Source organism: Camarhynchus parvulus, chromosome 1A (assembly GCF_901933205.1).
Source record: "Camarhynchus parvulus chromosome 1A, STF_HiC, whole genome shotgun sequence".
NCBI lineage: Eukaryota > Metazoa > Chordata > Aves > Passeriformes > Thraupidae > Camarhynchus > Camarhynchus parvulus.
The window spans coordinates 46,908,098-46,924,186 of record NC_044586.1 but is presented as its reverse complement, the minus strand read 5'-3'; the positions used below and the strand labels follow the sequence as shown (position 1 = coordinate 46,924,186).

The 16,089-nt window shown below is 42.1% G+C and overlaps 1 protein-coding gene across 1 annotated transcript in view; it reads left to right on the top strand.

Annotated features, from left to right (window-relative positions):
* Window positions 1-15,767, top strand: part of LOC115910011 (ankyrin repeat domain-containing protein 26-like) — a 47,486-nt gene extending 31,719 nt beyond the window's left edge. Inside the window, 11 exon segments of the mRNA XM_030959781.1 lie at window positions 654-829; window positions 1,027-1,120; window positions 2,232-2,306; window positions 3,458-3,592; window positions 4,405-4,517; window positions 5,546-5,687; window positions 6,288-6,569; window positions 7,269-7,504; window positions 8,236-8,482; window positions 13,166-13,211; window positions 14,286-15,767. Of these exon segments, the coding sequence (XP_030815641.1) occupies window positions 654-829; window positions 1,027-1,120; window positions 2,232-2,306; window positions 3,458-3,592; window positions 4,405-4,517; window positions 5,546-5,687; window positions 6,288-6,569; window positions 7,269-7,504; window positions 8,236-8,482; window positions 13,166-13,211; window positions 14,286-14,407 (1,668 nt within the window). The 3' untranslated portion in view covers window positions 14,408-15,767.
* Window positions 15,768-16,089: the final 322 nt, after the last annotated feature.

Genomic DNA, 16,089 nt, shown 5'->3' with positions numbered 1-16,089 from the left:
AATATTGGACTGCTGTGTTTGGACATTTTTATGCTCTTGCTTTCCCCTTGCCCCCCCACCCCCCACCCTGCCCTGTCATGAGGTAACACACCAAATTCTGAATGCTTTTGTAACTTATTCTGCATTTTTCCCCTTTGGCCCTGCTATAATTTGCCATCCTTAAGTGGCTTTCCTGCAAGGGAAGTGTAAGCTATTTCTGAGTTAGGGACTACCTTTCACAGTGTTTTTCCAAGGTATGGATGTACAGAGGCCTTGGAGTTCTGAAAGGAAAATAATTTAAAATCTGATCCTTATGAGGGACTTGTGAAGTCACTACAGACAGATGAACTTTTTAATTCATGTTTTCACAGAGAAGCAAATGAGTGACTACAAAGAACATCCTAAGTCCCCAAAAGGTTCAGGGCAGCAGTGTCAGTGCTTAGAGCTGTGCTCTTGGAAATCCATGGAGGGATGGGAGAGGCCACTGTATAAGATTAGGAAGTAACACAGCTTGCGTTCATTTGCTAGTAGAAGCTTTTAAAGTTGAGATGATTACAGTTCTTTGGGCGGTGGTTATGAGCAGATATCTGCAGCATGTGAATCCTTGGGCAGCAGCTGACTGCCCTTTATAAAAGCTCACCTGATGACTGTGGACTCTTTCTGTGATTTTACAGTTGCGGGAGGTGGAAGAAAGCTATCTTCAGTCTGAGCATTGTGTTCGTGACTTGAAGACTGCCTTGGATGGTAAGGAAAGAGAAGCAACAGCTTCTGCCCAGAGACTGCAGGACCAGCTGTTGGCATCTTCCGAGACAAACACTACTATAAAACAACTGGAAGAACACGTGCAACAGTAAGAGAACACAGTGGGGCGAGGTATCTGTCACTTGCAGGGATTGGCTGGAAACCACAGCATAGATAGGTACCTTGTTGTGTCACAACAATTTATTAAGATTATGAAGAATCTTCTTGTTTTTTATTATTTTGCACTGTTCTTTTGGAATTGGTCCTCTGGCAGATTTTTATAATAAGACCTGTATTTCTTTTAAGCCTTGAAATTGAAAACACCAAATTGGAAGCCACTGTCCAGCAACAAAACAACAGGATTGAAGCCCTGCAGAGAGACCTGCAAGCCTCTGCCTCAGTAAGCTGCTCATAAATTTCCGTTTTGGTGTCTCCTGAGCCTAGTTACCTATTTCTGTGGGGAAATTTTATGGTGAGGTTTTCCTGGAGAGCCAAGGGGAGCTCAATGCCTGCTTTTTCTGAATAGAGGCTGCTCAGAAAGCAGCCTGCTCTACTTTCCAGCCATCCAGTTTTGAAAATTTTCCCGTGCTATAGCAAGTCAAACACAACACTCTAAAAGGTAAGGATTTGACAGCAATACACTGGTGTAACTACTGTCTGCTTTAGACACTTCATAACATCAGATGCTGCTTTGGGGACTGCAGTGTGTTCCATTTAAGATATTCATCTTTACTGGTGGAAATTCCACAGGGTATATTGATGCCAAGCCCTTCATGCCAGAGATCTGGCTGACATCATTAGACTGAAACAAAAATTACATGTCCCAGAGCTTTTGCTGTGCAGAATTGCTTTTTCTTTGCCTACTTGCTGTGTGTCTGTTCTCATGAAACAGTGAAGAGGATTGCTTGTGGTATCTGCAAAACTCAGTGTGAGCCTTGGAATTTACCACAGCTTCTACACAGTGGTTAAATTTAGCTCAGATAAGTGCTAACATCTGTGGCGTTAATTAAGAGATTTTTGGTGGTGGTGGTGGTTTTTTGTATTGTAGTCACTGAACTAGGGTTCTTGTTACGACTGTGGTTATCAGTTATAGCTGAAGGTATTTTGAATGTCACTACATGTGGTAGTCAAAATTTGTGATGTACTGATACTGTGACTGCCAGTGGGAAGGCAGTGACAAATTCTTCCACTTTGATTAATAGGGCCTGATTTTCAAGTGTACTGGGGATGAGAAAAACTACTCCTGCCTGTTTTCACTGAATATTCTTTATATCCCATGTGGTCTCTTCTCTCTCTCTCTCTCTGTCTCTCTGCATCAAATGCCAGAGGTGATGATTGCTAACAATTTTAGAGCGGCATCAAACTAAGGCCATTCTGATCATTGTTGCTGGGTGCAAATAGTGTAGGAATAAAGAGGTTAAGAGGTTTTGTGTAATACTTTTGTCAGTGAGGTGTAGCTTCAATTTAGAAAGTGATAGTGTGCCTTCTTGCTTCTTGTAATGCTTCTGTAGGTTCATAATCGCCTGGAAGACTTGATAATGAGCTTGCAGACAGCACAGGCAGCCGCAGAGGACCACCACAAGCAGGTACATGACGGGCTTCTGTGAATGACTGTTTTAGTCTTTGAATTTTTTGTGTATAGGTAATTGATGAAAAGATTATGTGGGCTGTGTAAGCACACAGCTGTTGAATATCCTGGTTTTAGGGCAAGGCGCCCTCAAGGGAAAAGACTGTAAATTTCCTGATTTTCCTACTGCTGTGTTTTATATGTGTTGTGGTGTGCAAGATAGTTGTGTTCATCAGTGTGATTTATCTAATGAATTCTCTTCCCCATGCCAGCTGCATGGAGTGAGCCAGTGGCTGTGAAGTGCTTAGCTGCCTACCAGGGTTAAGCCATAGCAGATGACTGATATAGTGGGTGTTGTGGACAGCATGGGGATCTGTGGTTGAAAGCTGAGAGAGGATAGCAGACTTTACAGATCTGTATTTTCTTTGTCATTTTGTCAGAGCTTGTCTTGAGGCCACGTCAGTTTTTGTCGTGAGACCACAGTGTTTTACCTCCTCTGTGAGAACTTGTGAAAGTCATAGACCCTATGGATTTTTTTTACCTGAGACTTTGTGTTAACTGTTTTGTCACTTACTGTAGCCAGTAAGCATCTCTCTTGTTTTTTTCCTTTTTTGCTTTTGTAATTTTCTTTTTTTTTCTTAAGAAATGCCACTAAAAGCATCTAGTCAGCTTCCAGTCTTTAGACTGGAACTGAATCAGCAAGTTGTGTTCAACTCAAATGCATCTGTTAGGCAAATCTTTGTCCCTTTAGATAGAACCATCAATACCATTGTCAATTTCAAAACATTTTCTTGCTCTGAGGAGATATACAGCTGTCACAGAAGCCATGAGGGTAGGGTATATTCTATGGCGGGCACTAGAAAAGACTGCATTAGAAAGTATGTAATGAGCTCTGGAGAAGCTTTGGAAGAAAGCTACAGGGTGATTTTGTGTGTGTGTTTGTTATTCACCAAAGTTCACCTCATCTAACCACCCCTATTGCATTCATGCTTTTTACCAGCTTCAGTTTCTCTTCTTGATTATGTTTCCCAAGCTGTGTTCTACATCCCCCATTAACCATAGACATGGGATGGAGAGAGGAGAGAGTTTCCATTTAAGTTACAGCTTTCTGTTCCAGTGTTTTCTTTACAGTCACCTTAGTTTCTTCTTCTGCTATTGTTGCTTTTACAGGTGCAAAAGCAGAATGTGCTGGCTCTAACATCAAAGGACTTGCAGAGCATGTGGGAAGAGCAGTTTAAGTCAAGATCTAACCTTGAAGAGCGTGTTGCTCAACTTGATAGGGAAAAGGCAGACCTCTTTGAACAGGTAAATCCAGAAAATTCTCCAGAGATGTAAGCCAGTACCTGAGAGAACCACATAAACCTTTTGGTCAAGTTCTTAGATAAAGAGCATTTTTTTATTACCCCTGCCATTCAGGCTCTGGATATGTTATGAAGGAAGCAAATGAAAGATATCTAGGTATCTTGTGTAAGTTTTGGAGTGATTCTCTTTGAAAGGATTCCCAGTATGGTTTGCATCAGTTGAACACATCAAGCAGGGCTTCAGTTCCCCAAGTCTTTCTTGGATTCCTTCTGGCCATCTTCAACCCTGCCCAGAAAACAAGGGGTCAGAAGTATTTCATTTTTCCAGTGCAGTGCAGGGAGTAGCAGCAGCATGTTTTCAGGACAGTGGACGCTTAAAAGCCTTGCAGAAAAACATAGTGAAGGAATTCTGGGGAAATGAAAAAAAAGCAACTAGCACAGAAGTAGCCACAAAGAAGGGGGGGGAAGGGAATATTATATTGAAAAAATTCCCAAAGATCAAATTCCTCTGCCTGCTTATCAATAAAGATCCTGTAAAAGCTTAGATTAGTTTGTATTCTCCCATGATAAGCATACCTAAATAATCCTTACTATGAGTTGAGAACTCTTGAACTCAGCATCTTCTCCACCTTTGTTTCAGTCGAGGCATCTATTTTTGTTCTTCAGTATTGGCCCAGTTTGCTGTGAAACCTAACGTGTAACTTGGCTAATGGACATGGACTGTAGCTTCTCCATGGAGAACACTAGAGACACATATTGCACATAGCTGTGGTTCTTACATGTTCTGTGTGTCGTGTGTCTTTTCTGTTTTGAAAGTGTGAGAGTGAAAGAAAGAAAGTGAAGAAACTAATAGAGTTAAAACGCCCAGTTGAACTCCGTCTGGACCAAGAAATGAGACGAAACTTAGAATTGCAGAAAGACTTTAAGAGGTATGGCTTTTTGATGTGGTGAAGAGATATCCCTGAATAGAAGTGCAGTTTTATTGAACTGTAATGTAATAAATATTGGAATAATTACCAATATAGCCGGATGGGATGTGCCTGAGCTTGTCTGGCCCTTGCTGCTGACCCAACAGTGGCAACTGTGGTGGTTTCACCTCAGAGACACCTTTGGCTAAGCTGGATGCTTGGAGACAAGTCCAGGCATGCAGAAGCTCAGGTTTACCTCTGGTGGAGAAGCTTTAAGGCAATGGTGAAGGAAAGGAGTCAGGTTCTGCTGGAAGGTTTTGATCCAGAGCTTTATTCTGGCCCACAGGCCTCTGAATGCAGCAACTGCTCTAACAGAACTCCCAAAGCACATAGTTGCTGGCTCTTTTAACCCCGGGGCGAGGGGGAGGGAAGGGGTAGGAATCCCACCAACCAGGTACGTGATAGGAGGTCTTAAGGGACAATGACACCTGGATGGCCCAATGTCCCCCCCAGGGGTAGATGGCATCTTTTGAATTCTGCCAATCAGTCAACGCCCTTCTGGAATGCCAGGATTGACAGACAGCACTCAGCAGGGGGCAAGGGAGGGGGAAGGAGAGGTGACTGACACACCTGGCAGGGAATTGTCATGGGAGGAACCCGAGGTTATGAGGTAAATCCTGAAATCACAATGCAACGTAAGAATAGGTACACATACTCTGCAAGCAAACTGAAGTCTTGTGTTAGTTCCTGCAAGGTACCTATGTGCATGAGCCTATACTTACTTAAAGCTGCAAGAATTGACAATCCAGGTTGCCTTGAAGTTCTCCAGGGATGGGGAAGGTAGTCTTCAATTAATTTTTTCAGCTGAAACTTGGATGTACCAGGTGATTTGTGGCACAGGAAGACCAGGTTTTTTTATCATCAATTCCTGGTACTTTCAAGTATGTTAAAGATGAAGAAAGCTATTTCTGCATGCCTTACTGGAGAGCATATGGAAAAGGTTGCTTATTCCTGTGTTTCATTGTTTTCTGAACTGATTTGCCATTTAGGTTGAAGAGACTTCTCAGTAGAGCTACAAAGAAAATAAAGGTGTATGAGGAGAGAGAAATGGAGTCACAGCTTAATTTGAAGGAAGAAATGAAGAGCAGATATTCTGAAATGGTCAGTGAAGTTGATAGATTGAGAACAAAGGTGAGCTCTGCTTAATTTGGGGTTTGTTTGGTTATGGTGTTACTACTTTTCAACCCTGTGTGAAGCTTTGCCTGATTTTCTTGTCATGTTGATGATTTGCTTTCCTTGACAGTATTTTTGATTTGATTGGTCTTTCTCAGTGGTTTTTCTGCTATTAGAGAAGCAGGTGACTATTAACTAATACTGATGTAGTTGTCCTTATGGGTAAAGATGCAATCCTTAAGTGCAAAGCAGCATCTACAATGGCACCAGAAGAGCAGACTATCATGCACAGGAAGGGCAAGCCAAGAGTGGCAGCAAGGCTGGCAGGGTCCATGACCTCATGGGCCAAGGAGCCATCCCACAGGCACTCACCAAGAAGAACAGGACAGGTCTGGTGACAGCAGCAGGGTCAGCCAAGAGTGCAGATCCTCAGGGAGGGCCTTAGGGATGGGCAGTTCTGCTGTACTACCAGGACATCATGTCCATGGGTGAGGGTCATGGCTGAGTATGCAGATGATAAATACAGTCTCCATGGACAACCTCTTTAGCAATTTTAACAAAATTCACTGCCTTTAGATGCCTCTGAGTTTCTCTTTTTTTTTTTTTTGCCACATACAGGTTGCTGAACTTTCCCAGCAGCTGGACATGGAGTCTAAAAAAAGCATGCAGCTAGAAGCCCAAAACCGGGATTTGCGAGAAGAGCTATCTACCCTGCATGGGAACTGTGAAAAACTGGAGAAGAGCAAATGCCAGCTGAAAGAAGAAATGGCAAAACTCCAACATCACTTGGAGACTAACATGGTGGATCACAGCCAAATAGAGCAGTATAAAAGAGAGGTTGATGAACGAGCAGGTCAAGAAATAAGACAAAAATTACAAGAAGTCAATCTGTTTTTGCAAGTGAGTGACTTTCTGACATGTGTCTGTAGGCACTCTGTAGACTTTGGTTGTGGTCACCATTTTTTAGTGTTTTGCTTTGGGTGCCTGATTCTGTGTGTTAGTGCTGTACTTGTATCTGTGCCAAAGTGGGCAGTGGGAGAAGGGCATATGGCTGGGCAGGAGTGCTCTTATGGTGTGCAATGTCCCTGAAGGCAGGTCCCTGAATCAAAAGCTTGCCCAAGGTAGGTTTCCATTTTGCAGTGCTTGGGGCTGTCTCTCTCCACTGGTCTGCTTCTGACTGTTCATGCATGCACAGTTGCACCTTCCACCTGTCACAGCCAAACCTACAGGTCTGGTTTTGTCCTTGTATGGGGGACAGTGCTCAGAAAACAAGTGACTGAAGTTGCAGGTGTGGAGATGGGGAGGAGGTGAGGCATCCTGCTAAGATCTTTGAGGAATCCTGTTCTCCATGCCCTGTCCTATAGAGATAACGCCCTTTCATTAGTAGCTTTGAGTAGTGGTACTGATCTGGGCTTTGTCCTGAGTGAAAAGAATTATTTACCATGGTGGTAGCTCCAGGATTCTGACTTGACTGCTGATGGTAATGAAGAGGCACAGCTGCCTCTCCAAGCCAAGCTGGGCCCATGACCTTGGGTACATGCAACTGACGGGTGGGGAGAGTTCTCTTTGTGGTGGTTGAAGGTGCACTGTCTCCTTCAGGCACAGGCAGCCTCCCAGGACAGACTAGAACACATCAGAGCAAGTCATCATGCTTCTCTGAGAAACCAGCTAAAAGACAGAATTAGAGACCTTGAATGTGAATTGGACAAGATAAAAAATACTCAGCAAGAGAGTACTTTTCCAAAAGAATGTGTACAGGCAGAAGTGGAAAAGTACAAGGAGCTGTATCTGGAGGAAGTGAAAACTAGACGATCCTTAGCAAAGAAACTGGAAAGGTAAGTCTATGCTTTCTTTGGACTGGTAATAAGAGACTCCTTTTTCCTCATGCATATTTCTTGTTAATTCCTCTTCTGCACCTGGCCAGCATTGAAAGCCTGTGATGACATGTTTGTGGGAAAAGTACCTTAAGACCCTTCCCGTTTAGCAGGCCTTCATTTCTCTTTAGTGTTTCAACAGGAACATAACTATGGCATGAACAGGAGACTTTTCAAGTTGATGTTGTTTTAACTGGCAGGTTTGTTTGCCAGTCTCTATGATCTCATCCTCTGTACAATAGAAAAAATGAATTTCAGGTCCTTTATTGTTTGAATAAGGATAGGCCTCTCAGAGAACAGATTGCTGTTCTGTGAAGGAAATATAGAAATTATCTCCCTTGGCTTCTGTTTAAGCAGTGGCTCTGAGCTTTGAGCTTTCCTTGGGAAGGGGATCCAGCCCAGAGTTGTTACAGAGGTGATGTACCTTCCAGAAGAAGCTCTGTAAACACATGGCTTTCACAGAAGGCTTTGAAGCCCTCATGCTGAGCGCTCCTAAGTGTTGGTGACGCTGCTCCTTGCACCTGGTGTGACGGCTTAGAAACAGGCCCTCCAAACAAGCTCAGGTCAAATGATGTACTACTTTTGGAGGCTCTTCATCTCAAGAAGCCAAATAATAGTTGAGGACCTGGAGACTAACTTTGGGACAGTGTTGCTACTGAAGGTAACTGTTTGTGTGCTTGCAAATGTTTCAGAGCTAATGAGAGACTTGAGGAAGCCAATGCTAAGCTCCTCCGTGAGCGCCATAAAAGCAAATCCTTAATCACAAGCAGCATTGTCAGCGGAGGTCTGGCTGCTACTCCAGTTCTGTATTCAACTGCACTGGGACATCTTGGCAACAATTTAGGACTGAGCAGAAGTCTCAGTCTAGGAGGAAGTTTCCTCACCCCAGCTGAGAACACATTATCATCAAGAAACAGGGTTGCAGCCTTCGTGGCCAAGGTAAGCATTCTGAAATACCATTCTCAGCTCCTGCTGAAGAGTAGCCATATGCAAGGTTCTCCCATTTAGCCTGAAGTTAGAATCCATTTATTGTTCCATGCCATATTGTCTAATAGGCCAAAGCAACTGCTAATCCTCAGAACAGTGCACAGCTATACATTGTAAGGCTGAAGATTTTTGGTGATCGGAGTTCTAAAAATTTTCAAGAGGGTAAAGGCCATAAAATATTTAAGTCAAAGCAGTGAACTGTGCTATGACATTCTTTTACAAGAGAAATTGTGACAAGGAGTACTGTGGCATAGGGAACTCCCAGCTAAGCTCATCATGAAATTCCAGTGTATTAAACAGGCTAACCTGTTTAAAGTGGCTAACATCACGTTGAGTGACAAATCCAATCAGACATCTCTGAGATGCTTTTTTCTTCTTCCTTGATCTTCACTCCAGCAATTTCTTCACAGAACTTGCATTAGTATGTTACTACCAACGAAAAGATGCTTCAAAAATAGGATGATATGAATGGGATGGCATAACTTTGCTCTCACACTTCATTGCAGAATACATACTGTGCATAAGAGACATCTGTTCTTGTAGTTCCTGCCATGTGTTATTTCATGAAATAGTAAAATTACCTTCTCTTTGGCAAGTCTTTACAGCTTTCTGATTTTACAGCAATGCTGCAACCTTTGCAATGCCGCTGGTCTAAGTATGCCCTGTAATTAGCAGTCACTGTGATGGCACATCCCTCACAGAAGGCTGAACATTATGCCATAAAAACCTCACACCAATAGGTGTAATCAGTGAGAGACTCACTTAACATGGCCAAGTTTCTCTGTTGAGTCATTGTATTCTGTTGTCAAGGGAATGTGACAAGTATTTCTTCACTTTTAAGTCCATCTCAGTTTGATGGTCCCCCCTCATTGGAAAGAACCCATTTAAACCATGTGTCTGCACAGAGCACCTGTTCTGCAAAAACAAGCCAAGAGAACAGATGGGACCGAAGCAGCATTGGGAATGCATAGCTGTGGCAGTTACAAAGATGAACTTTTCTGTGTAGCTGTGAACACTCTTTTGAGGGCAGAGGTGGACAGACATTACTGGAAGGACTCATGGAGTCATTAGTACTGTATCATCTACAGGGGCTATTCTGCATACAAGCCCTAGAAAGGAAGGAAAATACTGGGACCCACTGCGAAAGGGAAATAAAGAGGAGATCAAGAGGGGTAGGGAGCACAGAACAAGAGAGGGAAAGAAAGGACAGAGAGATGGAAACAAGACATTAAAAAAAAGGCAAAAGAGGAAATCATTCCTCTTCTAGACAAAAAAAAAGCTGCCCTAGGTTACAAGGAAAAGCTTAACAGTTGTGGCTTTTTTGGAGAAGAATGAGGAAAACAGGAAGGGAAAGAAAATGGAAGTACTTAATGCTTCTTAAAACTCAATTACAGTGTTCAGGTAGTGCTTTCCATTTTCATTTTCCAGAACACATTGGAACTCTCTGAGAGTCTCAAAGTTTTGTCAATATCAAGATAGACACCTTCACGGGTTTCTGCCTTCCCCTAAGTAGGGAAATTTAATTACAGAAATTAAATATTTCTTCAGGCTATTTCGTGGCTCATTGTTTTATACAGCTGCTAATAAATACAGATGTATAGTTCAAGCTGCTGTGTAGGCCTCTTCAATGTTTTTTGAAAAATGCTTCCAAATCCACTTGTGAAAAACATTTGAGCTGATTCCAAGACAAGTCTGCATTAGATCTGAGAATGGTGATACTGTTCCCTCTCAGTGTCCTGACTTCAAGAGCACCCACAGAGTTTCTTTGCAGAGCATGTGTATCTCACAGTTTTGAGCATACTCTCAAGGAAGTTGTTGAACGATTATGTATGACATTTTCCCAGTCTTCAATTACTGATGTCCATTATTTTCTTCTTAATTTGGGACTTTCTTTTATACTAACACTTTTCCTTCCTAGTGCAGTTTTGCTGATAGGACTTAGTCCCCTGAAGTTCTCTCTGCTCTTGATCACAACCTATGGTTGTTGTCACCAGAGGAGCTGAGGATAATTTACTCTCACTATACACAGCTTGTCTTCTTAGAATTCCCTTTGAGCTCTAATGTTGTATCAAATTCTGAAGTTTTCTCCCTTGAATAAGGGTGAGACAAGCAACTGCTATACCCACAGAAAACATACGTATTTCTTACCATTTCAACCAGGTTCTTTTAAGAGAAATATGGAAATCTCAGCATGCCACATTTTGCTCAATGAAAGCAAAAGGGTGGTGTCTGGGACTCAGATTTCCTGCTGTGAATTTATCTGCCTTCATACTAAATTGAGCTGCACATTCTATTGTGATAAGTCTTCCTGAAATCATCAATTAGGGAAGAACTGAGACTGTCATGGCACCACCTGTAGCCTCAAGTACCTCAATGTTTAGTGTGTTCAGGGAAGTCTTAAAACTTGGTCTTCCCTCTCTGAGTCATAAATAGGAAGTACTGTTAGTGGTCTGTGTACCAGAATTTGGAAATGTAGTGCATAGCCCAAGGCAGAGAATGTCTGTCTACTTGCTGCAAGTATTGCAAGAAGATTTTGGGACACAAGGCCACTTGTTATACTTACAAACTGTCAAGCTTCCATCCTAACAGCTGTGCCAAAGGCTGTTGCAAATGAATGTGGGTGTCTAGAAAAGAATAGTGAACTCTGCTAGCTGCAACCAGTGTGAATTGGTGGATTTATGAAACCAGTTTCCCTGCATAATGTGAGAAAGGGAATGTCAGCTCTCTCTTAACTTCTGTTCCTTTTCTGGCTTCATTTTCCAAATGCCTCCCTGTATTTTAGTGGTCTTTCTGTTGTGAGATTTTTTCCTTGCCTTATATACATGTAGGCCTTGTTCTTGTTTCTTACTGAAGACCTTTGAACTTCAGGCTGTTTTTCTTTCTTCAGATCCTTAATCAAAAATCTCTCTCTTCTTTGCAGCCAGATATATGACAAGGTTTGTAGCCTGTACTGTTTAACCTTGGGTGCTATTGCAAATGTTTTGTCTATTTATGCTGCTAGGTTTGATTCCAACTTACTGATGCATTCACATTGGCCTAAAGCTGGAGATACTTTGAACTTGCTGGTTTCTCTTGAGTGAAAGAATGACTTCCTGCCCAGTAGTTCTGTGCTTTATGTCTTTGTGAAGTTATGGCTTCTGTGGTAGTTCAGCTTCTGTAAGATGGCACCATATGCATGGATTTCACCTCTTCTGATGGAACTTGGTTAAACTAGAGGAGAAGGCTCTTTACTGCCCTTGTCTGTTCTGACAGTCAAGAAGTTCTGGGTAGCAATAGCAGTTGTGTGTGCAGTAGCAGTTGAGTGAACTGAAGTTGAGTTCCTAGACCCTGAGTATCATCTCATGGAGTCTTAGAGGATCCAACTTACTCTGTGCTCAAGAAGCCCCGTGGGTAAGTAGTAAGTCAACATCACCTCCTGAAACAGAATTACTGAGATGGTGACTGCTGCAAGTGACCCAGTATGTTACTGCCTGAAGAGCTAAGCAGTGAGACAGACACTGACTTGAAAAATAGTGGAATTTACTATAATGTAAAACTGCATTGAATTCTGGAAGGATATGCCAAGCTAAGCAAAGCATATAATCATTAGCAAATAATTATAAAGGACAAGCTAAGTAATGCTCCTAATGATTACTACAAAAGAATGCCTATAAAGAAAGATACCTCACCAGTTACTCCAGTACTTTGCTATAATCCAAGTCTGAGACACCTCAGCTGTCAGGGGAAGGTGTCACAGTGAAGGACTGGAGAACCAAGGTACCGGGGAACTCCTGTGGTGCATCCACCTTTCAGGCCACCAGGCTCCCCCAACTTTGCTGTGAAAATAGCCCAGCTTTTATACTGGTAAACAAACAAGCTGACATAATGTGTAATTTCATTCACCTGTTGGCTTTCTCACAAAGCCTGGCCAGGGCTCAAGGAGGAATCAAGTCTTAGATCCTATACCCCCTTAGGGGGTTAGGCCAGATTAGTTTCTAGAAGCGAAAAGGTAAATACATGTTCTGCCAGTAAATGTACACATATAAAAATACTTTGTTAATGAGCAGATATATATAGATAACATTTGGTTGGAAGGTTCATCTAAGGTCAGATTTGCCTCCAGGCCTATTGTTGAGGCCTCATTAGGGCCTGTTGTTCAGTCCTTGGTACTTCATGACTTTTCCAGAGGAGGCAGGAGGACAGTGGAGACATTGTCAGTCCTCAAAGGTGTATTTTCATTCAAAGGCCTTTTCCTTCCTTTTCAGGGAAATCCATGTGTTTGCTTTATTTCCACACTTGAAAAAAACTTGAGGCTTGGAGGCAGTTGGATTTTTGGTACCACTGAGAAGAGTTTGGCTCCATCTCTGTTACTCCACCCCCTGGTAGTTAATACATACAGACAAGGTCACCTGAGCTTTGTCTGCTCCAGGAAAGAAACAGTCACAGCTCTCTCAGCCTTTCCACATAGCTCATGTGGTCCAGGGCCTTCAGCATCTTCTTGGCCATCACAGGCCATCATAGGCCATCATCTCTATTTGGGATGATATTTTTTGGTTTTATCATGTTGTCCATGGGGTGTAAGAATGTTTTAGAAGTTTTAGCAGTTACATTTGAGTCACATTATGTCTTAACTATATTTTTGATGTATAATTCTAGGTACGACAGGAACTGGATGAGAAAATCACGAAGGAACTGAAAGAAGGTAATGTGTCATTCCATTTAGAGGGTTAGTAAGGAAAATGGTGTCTGTTTCTAAGTCTTGACACCTTTCAAGCCATTATTTTCACCTTCTCCTGCTAAGCACAGAGATTTTTTTCTGCAAGCTCTCCAGTTTAGACTTGAATGTGAAAAATTCCTGCTTCCCAAAATACTGCATAGAATGTTATGCACTTGCTTAGGAAAAAACAAGCAAAAAGGAAATTCATCCACTGCTCCACTCAGAAACAGTGTGCTTAGGATGAAGCTGCTATTCACTAGACTTAATTTCCAGCAAAAACGTCAAAGAAGCCCCCAGGTTTTTATAGATCTTTATAGACTTCAGCCATTCCTTTCTTCCCTCTACATGGATTGCATTCAGTACTAAACCATACCCTACATATTCTCTGCTTACATCCTGATTTTTCTTGCTATGATTCATGGCTTGTCTTTATAGCTTAGGTGTTGCAGTCAGTCTTGTTTTGAAAAAGTAGAACAACATGATCAGGGATAAAAGACAACATTTCTTTAGGAAGAGATGGTTCAGTAGTGTTTAGGCAAACATGAGTTCAATGCTTTCAACATGGAATCTAAAACACACTCTGTAACTTGAGGCCAGGCATCCAAAGAGGAAACCCCACTTGCTTCATGATGGCTGGTCCTCCAGAGTCACTGCTTTGCAGGGACTGCAGCTGTGTAGTTGTAGTGTTGCAATAAAGCACAGCTTTGAACCTTTAAGGAAAGCAGAGACTTCAGGTTGAAGAGCTCTGCAGGGGCTCCATTAAGCAGCCCTGTTAAGGGCCACTGGAGTCATGTGGAGTCCCACAAGATGTTCAGTGTGTAGCCTCTGGAATGTCTGTCACTAGCTTTAGAAATGCTGTTGACTGATAAGCACATGTGCACAAAATGTGTTTCTTCCTTTGTGCCTAGTTCTTCCCTTATTAGGTGTCCTTGGAAATTTTAAAGTCTTGTTCAGTATTGCAGGCTCTTGAGTTATGCAGACTCTCGACTCTTACAGTGCCTTATTTCTCCCTGTCTGCTGTAGAAGTAACATAAGGAATCTTGTTTCTTTTCCCCTCAGCCACTGCTGAACTTGAAACTGGATGTGCTGGATCTTCCCAAAACCTTCATGTGGCCCAGGATCCCCTTTCCAGGGCAATAGAGGAGTACCGTGATGTTTTAACCAAAAATTACATGATTTGAGTGAAATGCTGTGGAAAGGCTCTGAACAGTTTTTGCTTTTATAGAGCATCTATGGTTTCCCTTCTCCCCAGTTCAGATCTGAAAACTTTTTCATTGCAGTGTGAATATAAACTCCATTAAATGGATGTCAAGCACAGTGCACCCATCTGTTGGGTTTTTTCTGCATAGCTGGTTTCTTTTGCACTCACAATAAGAACCACATCCATTTTTTCTGACCAAGAGATTGACTGATCTGGATTCTTGAGCTTGACAAAACTGTCAGAAATGTTTCCTCTTACAGTAGCTTCATTATGTTGCATTATTTGTGTTCTGTGTTTTAACAAAAGCATTCCCTTTGTTCTGTTTAATCCTTTCACTCAATGTAAGTTCTCCGGTGTTATTTCAATGCTTAGGACATCATTTGATGTTCTTTGAGCCCAGTGCTTCAATCCTGATGCAGTACTAAGTTCTGCTAATTAATTTATAGTGGTGTTCAAGCTGGAGGAAAGGGCACTTTACATTGTTGTCACTTTATGCAACGTAAGTTTAAAATGCCTGTGAGTGTGTAGTAGTGCCAAGACTTGTTTTATGGTCTTTTTGGTATTTTTATTTTGTATCACAGAATGAGTGAGGTTGGAAGGGACCTCTGGAGGCTATTTTTTCTAGCCCTCTTGCTCCAGGACGACCACCTTTAGCTAGTTTCCCAGATCTGTGTTGGTTTTTTAATTTAAAAATGGAGACTCCAAAGCCTTCGTAGGCAACCTGACCTCATGATGAGTCACTGTCACAATACACTTGAATATCATGAGGGGTACTCAAACTCAGTACCTCTCATGGTATTGGTGTTGATATCTGTATGAAAAATTGCTGCAGCTTCAGACTTTTGCAGCTCTTGCTTTTATGGTACACCTGAAAACACTTTCAGTGAGAGGGGAAGAAAAGGAACATTAATATTACCAACACTCCTCAGTACTCTCCAGAACTTGTGTGATAGCATACCCAATCTTTTTGTTGCTGCTAGCAGCTGATGATATGGTGTCTGTAGCACAGATGTGGTGGAAAATTGATAGCAACCATATATGCAGTTTTACTTATTTCAGAGAGTTACTGGTTTTTAATTAAGATATGTGTTGTCATTTCCCATCTGCAGAAGTCACTAGGAATGTATAGAACCAAGTCCCAGTTCTGGAAAAGTAAGAATAATTGTACTGAGATGAATCAAGACTGAAAGAATTTTAGGATTTTACCCACTATTTTAAGGACTTGAGTTAACAGATAGTGAGAAAAGCATTAAATGCTGCTGTAACATTCTTCCTTTTTATATGAATACATTTTTGTGAAGCTATTACACTGTATTTAATTGAACTTGATATTTAATAAACTTTGCAGTCTAGAACATGAGTTTGTTTTATTGTTCTTTTTCTGGACACTGCTTTCCACCCTTTCCCTGCTCATAGAACTCTCCAGAACTCTCCTGTGCTCACAGATGCACCTTACCTGTCCCGCTGTAAGAGACTGGCCTGCTACAGATGAGTGACTCATACACTGGACCATTTGCAGTAACTGCCCAGGTGCTGCAGGAGACTGGAGTGGCTCAAACAATCAGCTGGGTGCTTGGCCACTGGTGCACAGAGTGGCCTCCCCAGTGCAGGTGGGTGTGCACACCTGAGGCTATAAACTGGGTTTCCAGATAAGGGAAAAGA